At 46.5% G+C, this 16,981-nt stretch overlaps 1 protein-coding gene across 1 annotated transcript in view; it reads right to left on the bottom strand.

Annotated features, from left to right (window-relative positions):
* Window positions 1-16,981, bottom strand: part of cyp20a1 (cytochrome P450, family 20, subfamily A, polypeptide 1) — an 84,294-nt gene that overhangs the window by 28,674 nt on the left and 38,639 nt on the right. The window contains exons 6-8 of the mRNA XM_070874888.1: window positions 16,717-16,795; window positions 6,685-6,800; window positions 6,286-6,340 (exon numbers count right to left, since the gene is read on the bottom strand). Coding sequence (XP_070730989.1) covers window positions 6,286-6,340; window positions 6,685-6,800; window positions 16,717-16,795 — 250 coding nt within the window. The remainder of the gene's footprint in view (window positions 1-6,285; window positions 6,341-6,684; window positions 6,801-16,716; window positions 16,796-16,981) is intronic.

Here is a 16,981-nt window from a genome sequence, read left to right as displayed (position 1 = left end):
TTCTCCATCCTAATGCAGAATTCCACCATATTATGGTCACTCTTTCCCAAGGGGCCTCGCACAATGAGATTGCTAATTAATCCTCTCTCATTACACAACACCCAGTCTAAGATGGCCTCCCCCCTAGTTGGTTCCTCAACATATTGGTCTAGAAAACCATCCCTTATGCACTCCAGGAAATCCTCCTCCACCGTATTGCTTCCAGTTTGGCTAGCCCAATCTATGTGCATATTAAAGTCACCCATTATAACTGCTACACCTTTATTGCATGCACCCCTAATTTCCTGTTTGATGCCCTCCCCAACATCCCTATTACTGTTTGGAGGTCTGTACACAACTCCGACTAACGTTTTTTGCCCTTTGGTGTTCTGCAGCTCTACCCATATAGATTCCACATCATCCAAGCTAATGTCTTTCCTAACTATTGCATTAATCTCCTCTTTAACCAGCAATGCTACCCCACCTCCTTTTCCTTTTATTCTATCCTTCCTGAATGTTGAATACCCCTGAATGTTGAGTTCCCAGCCCTGATCATCCTGGAGCCACGTCTCCGTAATCCCAATCACATCATATTTGTTAACATCTATTTGCACAATTAATTCATCCACCTTATTGCAGATACTCCTTGCATTAAGACACAAAGCCTTCAGGCTTGTTTTATTAACACCCTTTGTCCTTTTAGAATTTTGCTGTACAGTGGCCCTTTTTGTTCTTTGCCTTGGGTTTCTCTGCCCTCCACTTTTCCTCATCTCCTTTCTGTCTTTTGCTTTTGTCTCCTTTTTGTTTCCCTCTGTCTCCCTGCATTGGTTCCCATCCCCCTGCCATATTAGTTTAAATCCTCCCCAACAGCACTAGCAAACACTCCCCCTAGGACATTGGTTCCGGTCCTGCCCAGGTGCAGACCGTCCGGTTTGTACTGGTCCCACCTCCCCCAGAACCGGTCCCAATGCCCCAGGAATTTGAATCCCTCCCTGCTGCACCACTGCTCAAGCCACGTATTCATCTGCGCTATCCTGCGATTCCTACTCTGATTAGCACGTGGCACTGGTAGCAATCCCGAGATTACTACTTTTGAGGTCCTACTTTTTAATTTAGCTCCTAGCTCCTTAAATTTGTTTCGTAGGACCTCATCCCATTTTTTTACCTATGTCGTTGGTACCAATGTGCACCACGACAACTGGCTGTTCTCCCTCCCATTTCAGAATGTCCTGCACCTGCTCCGAGACATCCTTGACCCTTGCACCAGGGAGGCAACATACCATCCTGGAGTCTCGGTTGCGGCCGCAGAAACGCCTATCTATTCCCCTCACAATTGAATCCCCTATCACTATCGCTCTCCCACTCTTTTTCTTGCCCTCCTGTGCAGCAGAGCCAGCCACGGTGCCATGAACTTGGCTGCTGCTGCCCTCCCCTGATGAGTCATTCCCCTCAACAGTACCCAAAGCGGTGTATCTGTTTTTCAGGGGGATGACCACAGGGGACCCCTGCACTACCTTCCTTGCACTACTCTTCCTGCTGGTCTTCCATTCCCTATCTGGCTGTGGACCCTTCTCCTGCGGTAAGACCAACTCACTACACGTGATACTCACGTCATTCTCAGCATCGTGGATGCTCCAGAGTAAATCCACCCTCAGCTCCAATTCCGTAACGCGGACCGTCAGGAGCCGGAGGTGGACACACTTCCCACACACGTAGTCGTCAGGGACACCGGAAGTGTCCCTGAGTTCCCACATGGTACAGGAGGAGCATAACACCCGACCGAGCTCTCCTGCCATGTCTTAACCCTTAGATACACTTAAACTGGTAATAACAATGTTAAAAGTTACTGACCAATATAAGAAGAAAAAGAAAAACTACTCACCAATCACCAGCCAATCACTTACCCCCTAGGCTGTGACGTCACCTTTGTATCTTTGCCTTCTCCCTGTAGCTGCACCGGTACGCCTCTCGCCGACCCCGGACTCGCGCTGCTCCGAGCTCCCGCCTCCTCGACTGACTGCTCGAACTGCTCGACTCCCGCTGGCCTTTATAGGCCTCTCGCCGACCCCGGACTCGCGCTGCTCCGAGCTCCCGCCTCCTCGACTGACTGCTCGAACTGCTCGACTCCCGCTGGCCTTTATAGGCCTCTCGCCGACCCCGGACTCGCGCTGCTCCGAGCTCCCGCCTCCTCGACTGACTGCTCGAACTGCTCGACTCCCGCTGGCCTTTATAGGCCTCTCGCCGACCCCGGACTCGCGCTGCTCCGAGCTCCCGCCTCCTCGACTGACTGCCAGAAAGCAATACGTAGAATCGGGGACCACGAGTGGTGGGAAGTAGTTTAGAACTTAGAACTAGCTAGATTACTAAAAAGCAGATAGTGAGAAGTCAGTAAGGATATTTCCTTGTCAAGGTGGGGAGATGTAAGAAATAAGGAATTGTACAGACAGCTGAGTTATAGAAACATAGAAAATAGGAGCAGGAGTAGGCCATTCGGCCCTTCGAGCCTGCACCACCATTCAATATGATCATGGCTGATCATGCACTTCAGTACCCCATTCCTGATTTCTCTCCATACCCCTTGATCCTTTTAGTTGTAAGGGCCACATCTAACTCCCTTTTGAATATATCTAACGAACTGGACTCAACAACTTTCTGTGGTAGAGAATTCCACATGCTCACGACTCTCTTCGAGTGAAGAAGTTTCTCCTCATCTCGATCCTAAATGGCTTACCCCTTATCCTTAGGCTGTGACCCCTGGTTCTGGACTTCCCCAACATCGGGAACATTCTTCCTGCATCTAACCTGTCCAATCCCATCAGAATTTTATGTTTCTATGAGATCCCCTCTCATTCTTCTAAATTCCAGTGAATATAAGCCTAGTCGATCCAATCTTTCTTCATATGTCAGTCTTGTCATCCCAGGCATCAATCTCGTGAACCTTCGCTGCACGCCCTCAATAGCAAGAATGTCCTTCCTCAGATTAGGAGACCAAAACTGTACACAATATTCAAGGTGTGGCCTCACCAAGGCCCTGTACAACTGTAGTAAGATCTCTCTGTTCCTATACTCAAATCCTCTCGCTATGAAGGCCAATATGCCATTTTGCCCTCTTCACCGCCTGCTGTACCTGTATGCCAACTTTCAATGACTGATGTATCATGACACACAGGTCTCGTGCACCTCCCCTTTTACTAATCTGTCACCATTCAGATAATAACCTGCCTTCCTGTTTTTAACCACCAAAGTGGATATCCTCACATTTATCTACATTATACTGCATCTGCCATGTATTTGCCCACGCACCTTACCTGTCCAAGTCACCCTACAGCCTCTTAGCATCCTCCTCACAACTCACACTGTCACCCAGCTTAGTGTCATCTGAAAACTTGGAGATATTACAATCAATTCCTTTGCCTAAATCATTAATGTATATTGTAAATAACTGGGGTACCAGCACTGAACCTTGCGCTACCCTACTAGTCACTGCCTGCCATTCTGAAAAGGACTCATTTAACGCAACTCTCTGCTTCCTGTCTGCCAACCAATTCTCTAACCACGTCAATACATTACCCCCAATACCATGTGCTTTAATTTTGCACACTAATCTCTTGTGTGGGACATAATGCAAAAACAGGCCTTAATAAAAGGTCTAGCAAGGAACCTTGAGATACAAAAACCTGTCCAAGAGAAGGTGTGATCTCATGGGAAGGGGAGGGTTTTTCACCGAAGAGTTGAGACAAAGAACTCGATATCATAGGTTAAATGGTCCTGTCCATTATTTTATGCCAGGCCCACCCCTAAAAATGGAATAAGAGAGATATCTAAAGAGCTTTGCATGGCAGATTGTGCAGAGAAGAGCTGTTCATGCCACCATCCGTTTGTCTGATCAGGACTAATACCAGCTACTTGTCATAGTCGTATGTATACTACGTCTATTCTGATTGTGTGCTGTGTTTGACTTTATTTGAACTGCCACTATCTTATGATTCCCAAGATCCTTTGATCTATGATCCAAATCTTACATGCCTTCCATTTCCAACTTTTCTTCTCTCCCTTCTGAATGTACTCTCAGGTTCCCATTCCACTGGCAAGCTAGATTAAAACCTCCCCAGCAGCACGAGCATACTACGCCCCCACCCCCGCAAGGATATTGGTCCCGGCCCTGTTGAAGTGCAACCCGTCCGGCTTGTACTTGTTCCACCGCCCCAGAAACAGTCTCAAAGCCTCAGGAATCTAAAGCCCTCCCTCCTTCAACATTTCTCCAGCCACGCATCCATCTGCTCTATCCTCCTATTTTTGTACTCAATAATAGCACGTGGCACTGGGAGTAATCCGGGAATTACTACTTTTGAGGTCCTGCTTTTTAATCTCTTTCCTAGCTCCCTAAAATCTGCCTGCCGGACCTCATCTCTCTTTCTACCTATGTCATTGGTGCCGATATGGACCACGATCTCCGGCTGTTCATCCGTCCCCCACAGAATGTCCTGCAGCCGTTCAGTCACATCCTTGACCCTGGTACCAGGGAGGCAACATACCATCCTGGAGTCACGTCTGCGGCCGCAGAAGCGCCTGTCTGTTCCCCTAAATATTGAAATGCCTACTAATATAACTTTTCCACTCTTCTTCCTCCCCTGTGCAGCTGAGCTACCCATGATGCCGTGAACTTGGCTCTGGCTGCACCCCCAGAGGAACCATCAGTATCCAGAACTGAAACCAGTCAGCGAGCAAGATACACTCAGGGGATTCCTGCCCTACCTGCCTGGTCCTCCTTGTCTGTTTGGCACGCTCCCATTCCCTCTCTGCCTGTACACTCTTAAGCTGTACAGCACGGGGCTGAGAGAGTATATCTGTACAGCATGGGTTAGTATGGAGATCTCAACAAGCTAGAAACATAGAAAAATAGGTAGAGTAGGCCATTCGGCCCTTCGAGCCTGCACCACCATTCAATAAGATCATGGCTGATCATTCACCTCAGCACCCCTTTCCTGCTTTCTCTTCATACCCCTTGATCCCTTTAGCCGTAAGGGCTATATCTAACTCCCTCTTGAAAATATCCAATAATCTGGAATCAACAACTCTCTGCGGTAGGGAATTCCACAGGTTAACAACTCTCTGAGTGAAGAAGTTTCAATGGCTTACCCCTTATCCTTAGACTGTGTCCCCTGGTTCTGGACTCCCCCAACATCGGGAACATTCTTCCTGCATCTAACCTGTCCAGTCCAGTCAGAATTTTATATGTTTCGATGAGATCCCCTCTCATTCTTCTAAACTCCAGTGAATAAAGGCCCAGTCGATCAAATGTCTCCTCATATGTCAGTCCTGATATCCCGGGAATCAGTCTGGTGAACCTTCGCTGCACTCCCTCAATAGCAAGAACGTCCTTCTTCAGATTAGGAGACCATAACTGAACACAATATTCCGGGTGAGGCCTCACCAAGGCCCTGTACAGCTGCAGCAAGGCCTCCCTGCTCCTATACTCAAATCCCCTAGCTATGAAGGCCAGTATGCCATTTGCCTTCTTCACTGCTTGCTGTACCTGTATACCAACCTTCAATGACTGATATACCATGACACCCAGGTGGGGAAGGTGCAGAGGAGCTCGGAGGGGGGAAAGGAGCTTGAGCGGGGAGGAGGGGAGAGGAGCTCGGGGGGGGGGGGGGGGAAGAGGAGCTCTGGGGGGGGGGGGGGAGGGGAGGGGTAGAGGAGCTCGGGAGGGGGAAGGAGGAGGGGAAGAGGAGCTTGGCAGGGGAGAGGAGCTCGGGGGGGGGGGGGGGAGTGGGTGTTGGGGGAGGGGTACAGGAGCTCGGAGGGATGCAGTAAACGAGGGGAGCAATGTAAAAGAGAGCAGAGCATCCAGAGAAGAGCAGAGCAAAAAATGAAAACATGCTCATTGTCATGGGCCTGTGACTATTGTCAGATTGTCTGCACTTGTGTGTTCTGTAATAACCAAATCACCACATTTAATTGACTATCTAAAATTGTGTAGGTTAATTGTTAAAATAAGATAAATAAAATGGATTTGAGAATGAAATGAGAGCTAAAGTTCAGTGATTAACAATTCGTGATTACTCAGGGCGCGAGCAGAAAGTGCCTGCTTCCCTTAAGGGACAGAGATTCTCACCGACTAAGGAGGGAAAAATATGAATACACTTATATTAAAAAATTCTAACAATCGATTGCTGTGAAACGCCTTGGGATGTTTTCCTACGTTAAAGGTGCTATATAAATGCAAGTTATGATTTTTTTTTTAGCAGAATGACATTTGGGATCAGGTGTGAGTAACTCCCTGTGTTTAGCTGTACTTACGATTTGCTGTGATCACACATCCGGCCAGTGAGAAGATCATACTGTCCTCCAGCACCTGGGGAAACAAACAAAGATTACACCACAATCCTCAAAAAGAGACAAGCTTGGAGATTGTTGCAGGACTAACTCTACCAGTTCAGGGATTTGCTGCAGCAACCAAGAGAATATACAGCCACAGACAGTCAGTGGAGATGGTCTTATAGCTTATAGGTATAGGAGTCTAAAGTGTCAGTTGGGCTCAGCTGGTAGGACAATCGCCTCCGAGTCACCCCAGGACATGAGCTTGTAATCTAGGCTGGCAGTGAAGGGAACAAGGCACGAGTCTGTGTCTATTATTTCACACACTCACAGCCCACCCAACTACAGTCACACACACTCAGCCCGCCCAGCCACCTGTACCTTCTTCTCACTGAGGTCGCCCTGCTGTAAGGAGTCCACGAACACTTGCCGACTGCTGCTTTTCCCTGACCGCTCCTTCATCACTTTCTTCAGTGTGGCTTCCATTTCTCGGAGGGCTAGGTAGAGAACCGAATTTGGAAAATAAATTGAACACTTTCAAAAAAAATAAAATCCACACCAACCTGAACAGAAAACTTGGATAATTTCAGATTTCAGGTTACATGAATATTAAATAAATTATGAAGCAGGGATAAGGAGACACCGGTTCAAAAAAGTAAAAGTAGTGCCGTCAGGATGTTTTACCACACAGAATGCTCAGCACATGGAATGGGCTCCCAGTAATGTAGCGGTTATGTCAGTGGACTAGTAATCCCAAGAACAGATGTTCAAATTCATGGCAGTCTGAGAATTTGAATTCAGTTTATAAAAGGAATTTAAATTTAAAAAGTGACTATGAAGCTGTCGGATTGTTAAACCCAACAGGTTCACTAATGTCCTTTAGGGAAGGAAACCTGCCGTCCTTACCCAGTCTGGGCCTATATGTGACTCCAGCCCCATACCGACATGGTCTACTTAACAGCCCTCTGAAGTGGCCCAAGAAGCCACTCAGTTGTTCTGGCCTTGCCAGCATCCCGAAAATTAAATAAAATGTTTCAAAAGTTAAGACTGATGGAGGGTGAATGCTTAGAATCATTTAAAAAACAATTAGTGCAGTAATGGGGCAGAAGGGATTTTGGTATCTTTCCAGATAAATTAATTAAAATGAGCCAAATGGCCTCCCTCACTTATGAATTAAGATGTTGAAAGATCATATAAGCCAGGACAAGAGGTGCTGTCCGAAGAATACAGGAATATAGGAAGAGCAGGAGCCCATTTAACCCCTGGAGCCTGATCCACCAAGGTCAGCAAGGTCAAAGCCTGCAAGTATGGTTGGTGGTATCCAGGTGTGTGCAGCCAATCAGGCTTTGCAGACTGATGATTACCCTGCCAGCCTGTTTCTCATGCAGTTCCATGTAAAGCGGACATACTGTTAGTGAGGTGCTTTTGAAGAGCCAATCATAAGCTGCCTTCAGAGACTTGGCAGCCATTATCTCTCGGCCAGAGCTAGGGCTGCTCACCTGTCTACAGGGCACGCAGACACCAGTGGTCAAGCATGAGTCTTCACGGGGGTCAGAGCAGCAGAGAGCAAGATGCAGAGTTGTGCCATCTAAAGCAATTGACATGCATAACAAATAGCCAACAACAGTACTGTTAGCTCCAGCCTCAATCCTTTCCTGTCCTTTCTGAATTCTGAGCCTTTCTAAAAGGCCTTTCAATATTTCTAGTCATTCTAGTGTAGCACCCATCTTTCCCGCCCTTCAATTCTGCCCAACCTTTTAAATTTCACTTACATATCCATATCCATCTTCCATTCCCAGTGCGCTCCCTACTCCCGCCTAAATCTGTCTCTGGATTTGTGGGAATGTATGCAAATGAGTTGACCTGAGAGAATTGAGTGCTGTTGGCACTTTCTTGCTCAGTTCTTAACTGTTCCACCAGTGGACAAACGTCATCCCCTTGTGCTTTAAGATTTCTTTCAGTGAAATTTTGATCGAGACACTTCTACCCTCCTCAAAAGAAATTGTTGAGTTGTTCCAGGACTCGACGAGGGCCCAGTTAATAACCGTGCAATATGGCATGGTAGTAAGTCACATACACCAGAAGATCCCAGGATCAATCCTTGGTAATATGCTGTATTAGTTGAGGCAGAAGAACATCTCAATTGGCCTCAATGTTGTGTTGGGAGAGGAGGCAGGGATGAAATCTCATGAGCGCTACCCAGTGGCTCCTGTTGGGAAGTGCATGTGTGCGGCACAGCTGTGATAACTTTCCCCTCACAGAGTCAGATACTCTACTGCTATTATAAAATAAATAATTTTCCAAGAGTGGACATCGTGACCCTCGCAGCCTCTTGACACCATTTCCGGAGCAGCACAGTCCAGTAATGAAATCAAGAAGAAGAATTCCCAGCGCCCCAGGTTCCTTTCAATTTCAATTCCTGCCTGACACCAGCCACTGACAGTGCAATCAATAGAATTCTACAGTCCAAGAGAGCTACAGGAAGTCACCAGCCCAATAATCTGAATCAGATCTTAATTCTCCTGCCTTCAATCCCCTTTCGCCTTGTTTGGTCTGCCCTACAATTTATGTCTGGAGTGATGGCAGGAGGGGGTAACAGCGCTGTTGGCAGTCAAGTTATTAATACACAGGTCTCATTGTCAACAATGCCCATCCAACTGCAGAATGTTTGACAGTGCCCAATCTCATGGTGAAGGTGAACCTTATATGTTACTTTGTTATAGTAGTGGACTAATGGCCTCAAGCTTGTGAGTTCAAATGCCCCCTCCACCGTGGAAAGTTGTGAAATTGACCTCAATAAATCCTGTAATCTGTGGACTGGCACCAGAAAAATAGTGACCATGAAAGCTGCCGGATTTCATAGAATCATAGAAACTTACAGCACAGAAGGAGGCCATTCGGTCCATCATGCCCGTGCTGGCTTTTTGAAAGAGCAGTCGTGCTTAATCCTACCCCACCCCCCAACCCCCCCCTTTTATCCGTAACACTAAGTTCCTCATCCTCAAGCACCAACTCCCTTTTAAAATTATTTATGGAATCAACTTCCACCACCTTTTCAGGTACAGCGTTCCAGATCCCAAATAATTCTCATCTCCTCTCTAGTCCTTTTGACAATGATTTTAAATCTATAACCTCTGGTTATTGACCCACTCGCCAGAGGGAATAATTTTTCTCTCTCTACTCTATCAAAACATCTCATCACCTTGAAAACCTGTGTTAGGTCACCTCTTAACCTTCCCTGTTCCAAGGAGAACAGTCCTAACTTTCCAACCTCTCCTCATAATTGAAGTTTGGCATCCCTAGTAACATCCTGGTAAACCTCCTCTGTACCCTTTCGAAGGCCTTTACAGCGTTCCTGATGTGTGGTGCCCAGAATTATCCACAGTACTCCAGAGAGGCCTAACCAGTGATTTGTAAAGTTCTAGCATGATTGCTTTGCTATTATATTCTATATTTTATATTCTATGCCTCTATTGATAAACCCATATGCCTTTTTAACCACTTTAGCAATTTCTATCTCCTTCTCACTGTTGGGAACTCCCAGCAATGTAACAGTTCCCCCTGTTCCTTAAATTATGCTAATTTAATTCTCCGCCCCAATCCCACTCTAATGCATTGTCCTCGACCTCCTACACGGTTCCAATGAAAATCAATGTAAGCTCGAGGAACAGCACTTCATCTTTATAGCCTTCCGGACTCAACAGTGAGTTCAACAACTTCAGATCATAACCTCTGTCCCCATTTTTGGGTGGCAGCTGTTGCTGATGATTCAGATATTCCCATTTACTCCTCTTCTTGACCCATCTTTTGTTTCTTTACTTGTCCCATTACCATCCCCTTTCGCCTTTCACCATCATCCCTTTCGTCATTTAATCTCTCCTGCCTTCCACCCTATCACTGACCTTCCCTTTTGTTCTTTCCTCCCCTCTTCCCTTTCCCTGCCTTTGTACTTGCTTAAAACCTGTTAGATTTCTCACTTTTTGCAGTTCTGATGAAAGGCCATCGACCTGAAACGTTAATTCTGTTTCTCTCTCCACAGTTACTACCTGACCTGCTGATTATTTCCAGCATTTGTTTTTATTTCAGATTTCCAGCATCAGGTGTATTTTGCTTTTGTAAATAAACTAGTGCGATCTAGTATATCCTTTCTATTTAGAACTGTATCATCCTTAATCTGTATAATCCTGGCACACACCTGCCTCTTTTTCCATCTCAATCATTCCTGATTACTTGGTAACCAGAAATATTAAGAACCGATCACTGGCCTTGTTTGAGCCATGTCTCTGATAATGCAACCATATCATAATCCCATGTGGCAACTTGTGCCTGCAGCTCACCAACCTTATTAGTTACATCATCTTCATCATAGGCAGTCCCTCGGAATCGAGGAAGACTTGCTTCCACTCCTGAAGTGAATTTTTCGGTGGCTGAACATTCCAATACGAGAGCCAGACTCTGTCACAGGTGGGACAGATAGTCGTTGAGGGAAGGGGTGGGTGGGACTGGTTTGCCGCACGCTCTTTCCACTGTCTGCGCTTGATTTCTGCACGTTCTCGGTGAGACTCGAGGTGCTCAGCACCCTCTCGGATGCACATCCTCCACTTAGGGCGGTCTTGGGCCAGGGACTCCCAGGTGTCAGTGGGGATGTTGCACTTTATCAGGGAGGCTTTGAGGGTGTCCTTGTAGCGTTTCCGCTGCCCACCTTTGGCTCGTTTGCCATGAAGGAGCTCAGAGTAGAGCACTTGCTTTGGGAGTCTCGTGTCAGGCATGCGGACTATGTGGCCTGCCTAGTGGAGCTGATAGATTGTAGTCAGTGCTTCAATGCTGGAGATGTTAGCCTGAGTGAGGACGCTGATGTTGTGCGCTTGTCCTCCCAGGAGATTTGTAGGATCTTGCGGAGACATCGTTGGTGATATTTCTCCAGCAACTTGAGGTGTCTATTGTACATGATCCATGTCTCTGAGGTATTACTACAGCCTTGTAGACCATGAGCTTGGTGGCAGTTTTGAGGGCCTGGTCTTCAAACATTCTTTTCCTCAGGTGGCTAAAGGTTGCACTGGCGCATTGGAGGCGGTGTTGGATCTCGTCGGCAATGCCTGCTCTTGTTGACAGGAGGCTCCTGAGATATGGGAAGTGGTCCACGGTGTCCAGGGCCGCGCCGTGGATCTTGATAACTGGGGGGCAGTGCTGTGCGGTGAGGACAGGCTGGTGGAGGACCTTTGTCTTACGGATGTTTAGCGTAAGGCCCATACTTTCGTACGCCTCAGTAAATACGTCGACTATGTCCTGGAGTGCAGCTTCTGTACGTGCGCAGACGCAGGCGTCGTCCGTGTACTATAGTTCGACGACAGAGGTTGGGGTGGTCTTAGACCTGGCCTGGAGACAGAGCAGATTGAACAGGTTCCCACTGGTTCTGTAGTTTAGTTCCACTCTAGCGGGGAGCTTGTTGACTGTGAGGTGGAGCATGGCAGCGAGAAAGATTGAGAAGAGGGTTGGGGCGATGACACAGCCCTGTTTGACCCCGGTCCGGACATGGATTGGGTCTGTGATGGATACGCTGGTAAGGATTCACAACCTGTTTGTTATCGTGGAGCAGGCGGAGGATGGTGACGAACTTTTGGGGGCATTCGAAATGGAGGAGGACGCTCCATAGACCCTCGTGGTTGACAGTGTCAAAGGCCTTTGTAAGGTCGAAGAAGGCCATGTAGAAGGGCTGGCGCTATTCACTGCATTTTTCCTGTAGCTGTTGCGCTATGAAAATCATGTCCATTGTGCCCCGTAGGGGACGAAATCCGCATTGTGACTCCGGGAGGAGCTCCTCGGCCACGGGAAGACGACGGGTGAGGAGGACTCAAGCGACGACTTTCCCAATGGCAGATAGCAGGGAGATTCCTCTGTAGTTGCCGCAGTCAGACTTGTCCCTTTTTTTAAAAAGATGGTCATGATTACTGCATCTCCTCCCTCCAGATGAGATAAATGAGGTCGTGTATTCGCGCCAGCAGCGCCTCTCCGCCATACTTCAATGCCTCAGCAGGGATTCCATCCGCACCCGTAGCCTTATTATTTTTAAGCTTTTTCTGTCTCGTGCAGTGTTGGGGTCTCACTGAGGTGGTGGTGGGTAGCATGCTGCAGGATGGAGTTGAGAACACTCGAGTCAAAGGTAGAGTCTCGATTGAGGAGATCTTCGAAGTGCTCCTTCCAGCGGACCCTGACTGCCTCGGTGCCCTTGATGAGTGTTTCCCCGTTCTTGGCCATCAATGGGGTGGGGCCTTGGGTGTTTGGCCCGTAGGTGGCCTTGACTGCGATGAAAAATCTTCGCACATCATGGTTGTCGGCCAGCTGCTGTATCTCCTGTGCTTTCTTCATCCACCACTTGTTCTTTTGGTCCCGGGTTTTTTGTTGGTCCTCGGCCTTGAGCCGTCTGTAATGTTGTTTAAGGCTCAGAAACGCCCTGCACTTGCGATCGACTAGCTCTTGGATCTCCTGATCATTCTCATCAAACCAGTCCTGGTGTTTCCTGGATGTGTAACCGAGTGTCTCTTTGCAGGCACTGGTTATGGAGGCCTGGAGGGCAGACCAAGCGCTGTGGGCATTCTGTGTCTTAGGGTTGTCAAGGCACGCCAGGTTAGCTGTGAGGCGCTGGCTGTATAGGGCTCTCTTAGCTGGGTCCTTAAGTGCTCCGACATTGACTTTTTTGCAGCACTGCTTCTGCTGCCCCCTCTGCTTTGGGGCTATGTTGATGTCGATGATGGATCGGATTAGGCGATGGTGCGTCCAGCAGTTGCCAGCTCCTGTCATGGCATGGGTGATGCGCACAAGTTACACTACAGACACTGATGTACATGCAATTTAATATCTCCTTCGTCACTTTTGATATTTTCCTCAATCTGCTCCCTGAAATTGGATTGTTGTGCAAAACCAACTGCTTCACTAATGTTCTTCAAGAAAGGGAACCAGCTACTCCTACCCAGTCTGGCCAAATGTGACACCAGTCTGTGGGGTCTGTGCTTGGCTCTTGACAACTAGGTTTGAGCAGTAAATGCAGTCTTGCTGGGGTATGCCACATTCTGAGAACAATTTTTTTTTAACCAGCATGAAGGGACTGACTTGAAAACAGAAAGAGGTAAAAGGAACATTCACTGTCTCCACAAAACATTCCTAAACTTGGAATTGAGACAAGCCAGGTTTCTCTTCGCAGGCTCTCCCTTTACATCCTCTTTCCCAGTCAGGGTGACCATGCCTACAGTTGTGTATCTGATTCTCCAGTCTATCCTCATAATGCAGACCCTTTAACACTCGGGAGCAGTCTCCTGGCTCTTCTCTGCATCTTGGGTGATCAAAAATGGACAGTACTCAAAATGAGATCTGACCAGGGCACTATGTGGTTTGATCATGACTTTCTGTCTCCTTTGGCTCTGGAGTTCAACATCCTATTGGCTTTATTGACTGCTGCTCTGCACTGGTTGGACATGTTGACCTTCAAATTTGCTAAAACTCCTAGGGCTCTTTCAACAATACCCATAGCTATTTCAACACTGTTCATGGAAGACATGTATTGCTCATTATTCCTTCCAATATTCAGTAAATTGTCTGTGTTAAATTTCATCTTCCATTATTCTGCCCACTTACAAATTTTGTCCAACTCATTGCGTAGTTCCTGAGTTATCACCTCAGATGAAAGCTCTACTTGTGCTCTATTGAAATGTCAAACAAAACCCTCCAATTAATTTGTTTAAGCTGTTTACATAAGAAATAGGAGCAGGAGTAGCCCATACGGACCCTCAAGCCTGCTCCGCCATTCAATAAGATCATAGCTGATCTGATCATGGACTCAGCTCCGCTTCCGCCCCCCTCCCCGCAACCCATAACCCATAACCCCTTATTGTTTAAGAAACTGTCTATTTCCATCTTAAATTTATTCAATTTCCCTGCTCTGAGGCAGTGAATTCCATAGATTTACAACCCTGAGAGAAATTTCTCCTCATCTCTGTTTTAATGGGCGGCCCCTTATTCTAAGATCATGCCCTCTAGTTCTAGACTCCCCCATCAGTGGAAACATCCTCTCTGCATCCATCGTCAAGCCCCCTCATAATTTTATACGTTTCGATAAGATCACCTCTCATTCTTCTGAATTCCAATGAGTAGAAGCCCAATCTACTCAACCTTTCCTCATAAGTCAACCCCTTCACCCCCGGAATCAACCTAGTGAACCTTCTCTGAACTGCCTCCAAAGCAAGTATAACCTTTCGTAAATATGGAAACCAAAACTGCACGCAGTATTCCAGGTGTGGCCTCACCAATACCCTGTATAGCTGGAGCAAGATTTCCCTGCTTTTATACTCCATCCCCTTTGCAATAAAGGCCAAGATACTATTGGCCTGCCTGATCACTTGCTGTACCTGCATACAATCCTTTTGTGTTTCATGCACAAGTACCTCCAGGTCCCGCTGTACTGCAGCACTTTGCAATCTTTCTCCATTTAAATAATAACTTGCCCTTTGATTTTTTTTCTGCCAAAGTGCATGACCTCACACTTTCCAACATTATACTCCATCTACCAAATTTTTGCCCCCTCACTTAGCCTGTCTATGTCCTTTTGCAGATTTTTTGTGTCCTCCTCACACATTGCTTTTCCTCCCATCTTTGTATCGTCAGCAAACTTGGCTACTTTACGCTTAGTCCCTTCTTCCAAGTCGTTAATATAGATTGTAAATAGTTGGGATCCCAGCACTGATCCCTACGGCACCCCACTAGTCACTGGTTGCCAACCAGAGAATGAACCATTTATCCCGACTCTCTGTTAGTTAGCCAATCCTCTATCCGTGCTAATATATTACCCCCAACCCCGTGAACTTTTATCTTGTGTAGTAACCTTTTATATGGTACCTTGTCAAATGCCTTACATTATAACAGTGACTACAATTCAAAAGTACTTCATTGGCTGCGAAGCGTACTGGGATGTCCTGAGGTTGTGAAAGGAGTTATATAAATGCAAGTTCATTCGTTCTTTTAAGATAACTCTTTTAAAATTATATACTATGCTGCTGCTCCTTGGTATTTCTGAATCCCAGATAATGTTGAATAGAAACCTTCTGAAGCTGCTACTCCCAAGGATAATATTTAGTTATTGGAGGGGGTATAGGGAAGGCTACATGGTTAAGCCCAGAACTTGAGGGAAGGACAGAGTGAATACCCTGGGTCCTATCTCTCTTGAAAAGAGAAGACTGAGAGGGGAACATAGGAACATAGGGCGGCCATTTAGCCTCTCAAGCCTGTTCCACCATTCAATGAGATCATGGCTGATCTGTGACCTAACTCCATATATCCATGATTGCCCCATATAGAAACATAGAAAATAGGTGCAGGAGCAGGCCATTCAGCCCTTCTAGCCTGCACCGCCATTCAATGAGTTCATGGCTGAACATGAAACTTCAGTACCCCATTCCTGCTTTCTCGCCATACCCCTTGATCCCCCGAGTAGTAAGGACTTCATCTAACTCCCTTTTGAATATATTTAGTGAATTGGCCCCAACCACTTTCTGTGGCAGAGAATTCCACAGGTTCACCACTCTCTGGGTGAAGAAGTCTCTCCTCATCTCAGTCCTAAATGGCTTACCCCTTATCCTTAGACTGTGACCCCTGGTTCTGGACTTCCCCAACATTGGGAACATTCTTCCTGCATCTAACCTGTCTAAACCTGTCAGAATTTTAAATGTTTCTATGAGGTCCCCTCTCATTCTTCTGAACTCCAGTGAATACAAGCCCAGTTGATCCAGTCTTTCTTGATAGGTCAGTCCCACCATCCCGGGAATCAGTCTGGTGAATCTTCGCTGCACTTAATACCTTTGATTAACAAAAATCTGTGAATCTCAGATTTAAAATTAACAATTGACGTAGCATCAGTTACTGTTTGCGAGAATTCCAAACTTCTACTTCCCTTTTGCATGTAGAAGTGTTTCCTAACTTCACATCTGAAAGGCTTGGCTCTAATTTTTAGACAATGCCCCCTAGCCTCCCTAACCAGCGGAAATAATTTATCTCTATCCACCCTATAAGTTCCCCTTAATATCTTGAAAACTTCGATCAAATCATCCCATAACTTTCTAAATTCCAGGGAATACAACTCTAGTTTGTGTAACCTCTAATCTAGGGGATATGACAGAAGTATTGAAAATCATGAAAAGTTTGGACAAAGTTCGACAGTCAGCTTGTCTGCTATGTACAGAATTTAAGGAAGAGATCATATTTACAAATTAAGGACAATAAAAGGAAATAGTTACAAAGCAACAGATTGAGATGCCAGGGATCAAAGCCAGGACCTGTAGTTGGATGCTCTGGTTTATGTTTCAGTGACGATTTACACAACAATCCATTAAAAGGCACTACCACAAGCAGGGGACTGTGCTCAATTACCCTCTTCATAATATTCTTTCCTGGGGGAGCTTTTATCAAGTGATCCATCCAAAAATCCTTTCCCAATCTCTGACCAAATCTGAAAGCAAACACAAGAAGGGGTAATGGCACACATCTCAGACTACCGGAGATAATGGTACACATCTCAGAATACCAGGGGTAATGGTACACATCTCAGAATACCAGGGGTAATGGTACACATCTCAGAATACAACAACAACTTGTATTTATATAGTGCCTTTACATAGTACAATGTCTTAAGGCG

The sequence above is a fragment of the Pristiophorus japonicus genome, chromosome 3 (genome assembly GCF_044704955.1).
Source record: "Pristiophorus japonicus isolate sPriJap1 chromosome 3, sPriJap1.hap1, whole genome shotgun sequence".
Taxonomy (NCBI): domain Eukaryota; kingdom Metazoa; phylum Chordata; class Chondrichthyes; family Pristiophoridae; genus Pristiophorus; species Pristiophorus japonicus.
The sequence above is the reverse complement of the archived record's forward strand: the minus strand, read 5'-3'. Positions and strand labels throughout refer to the sequence as shown.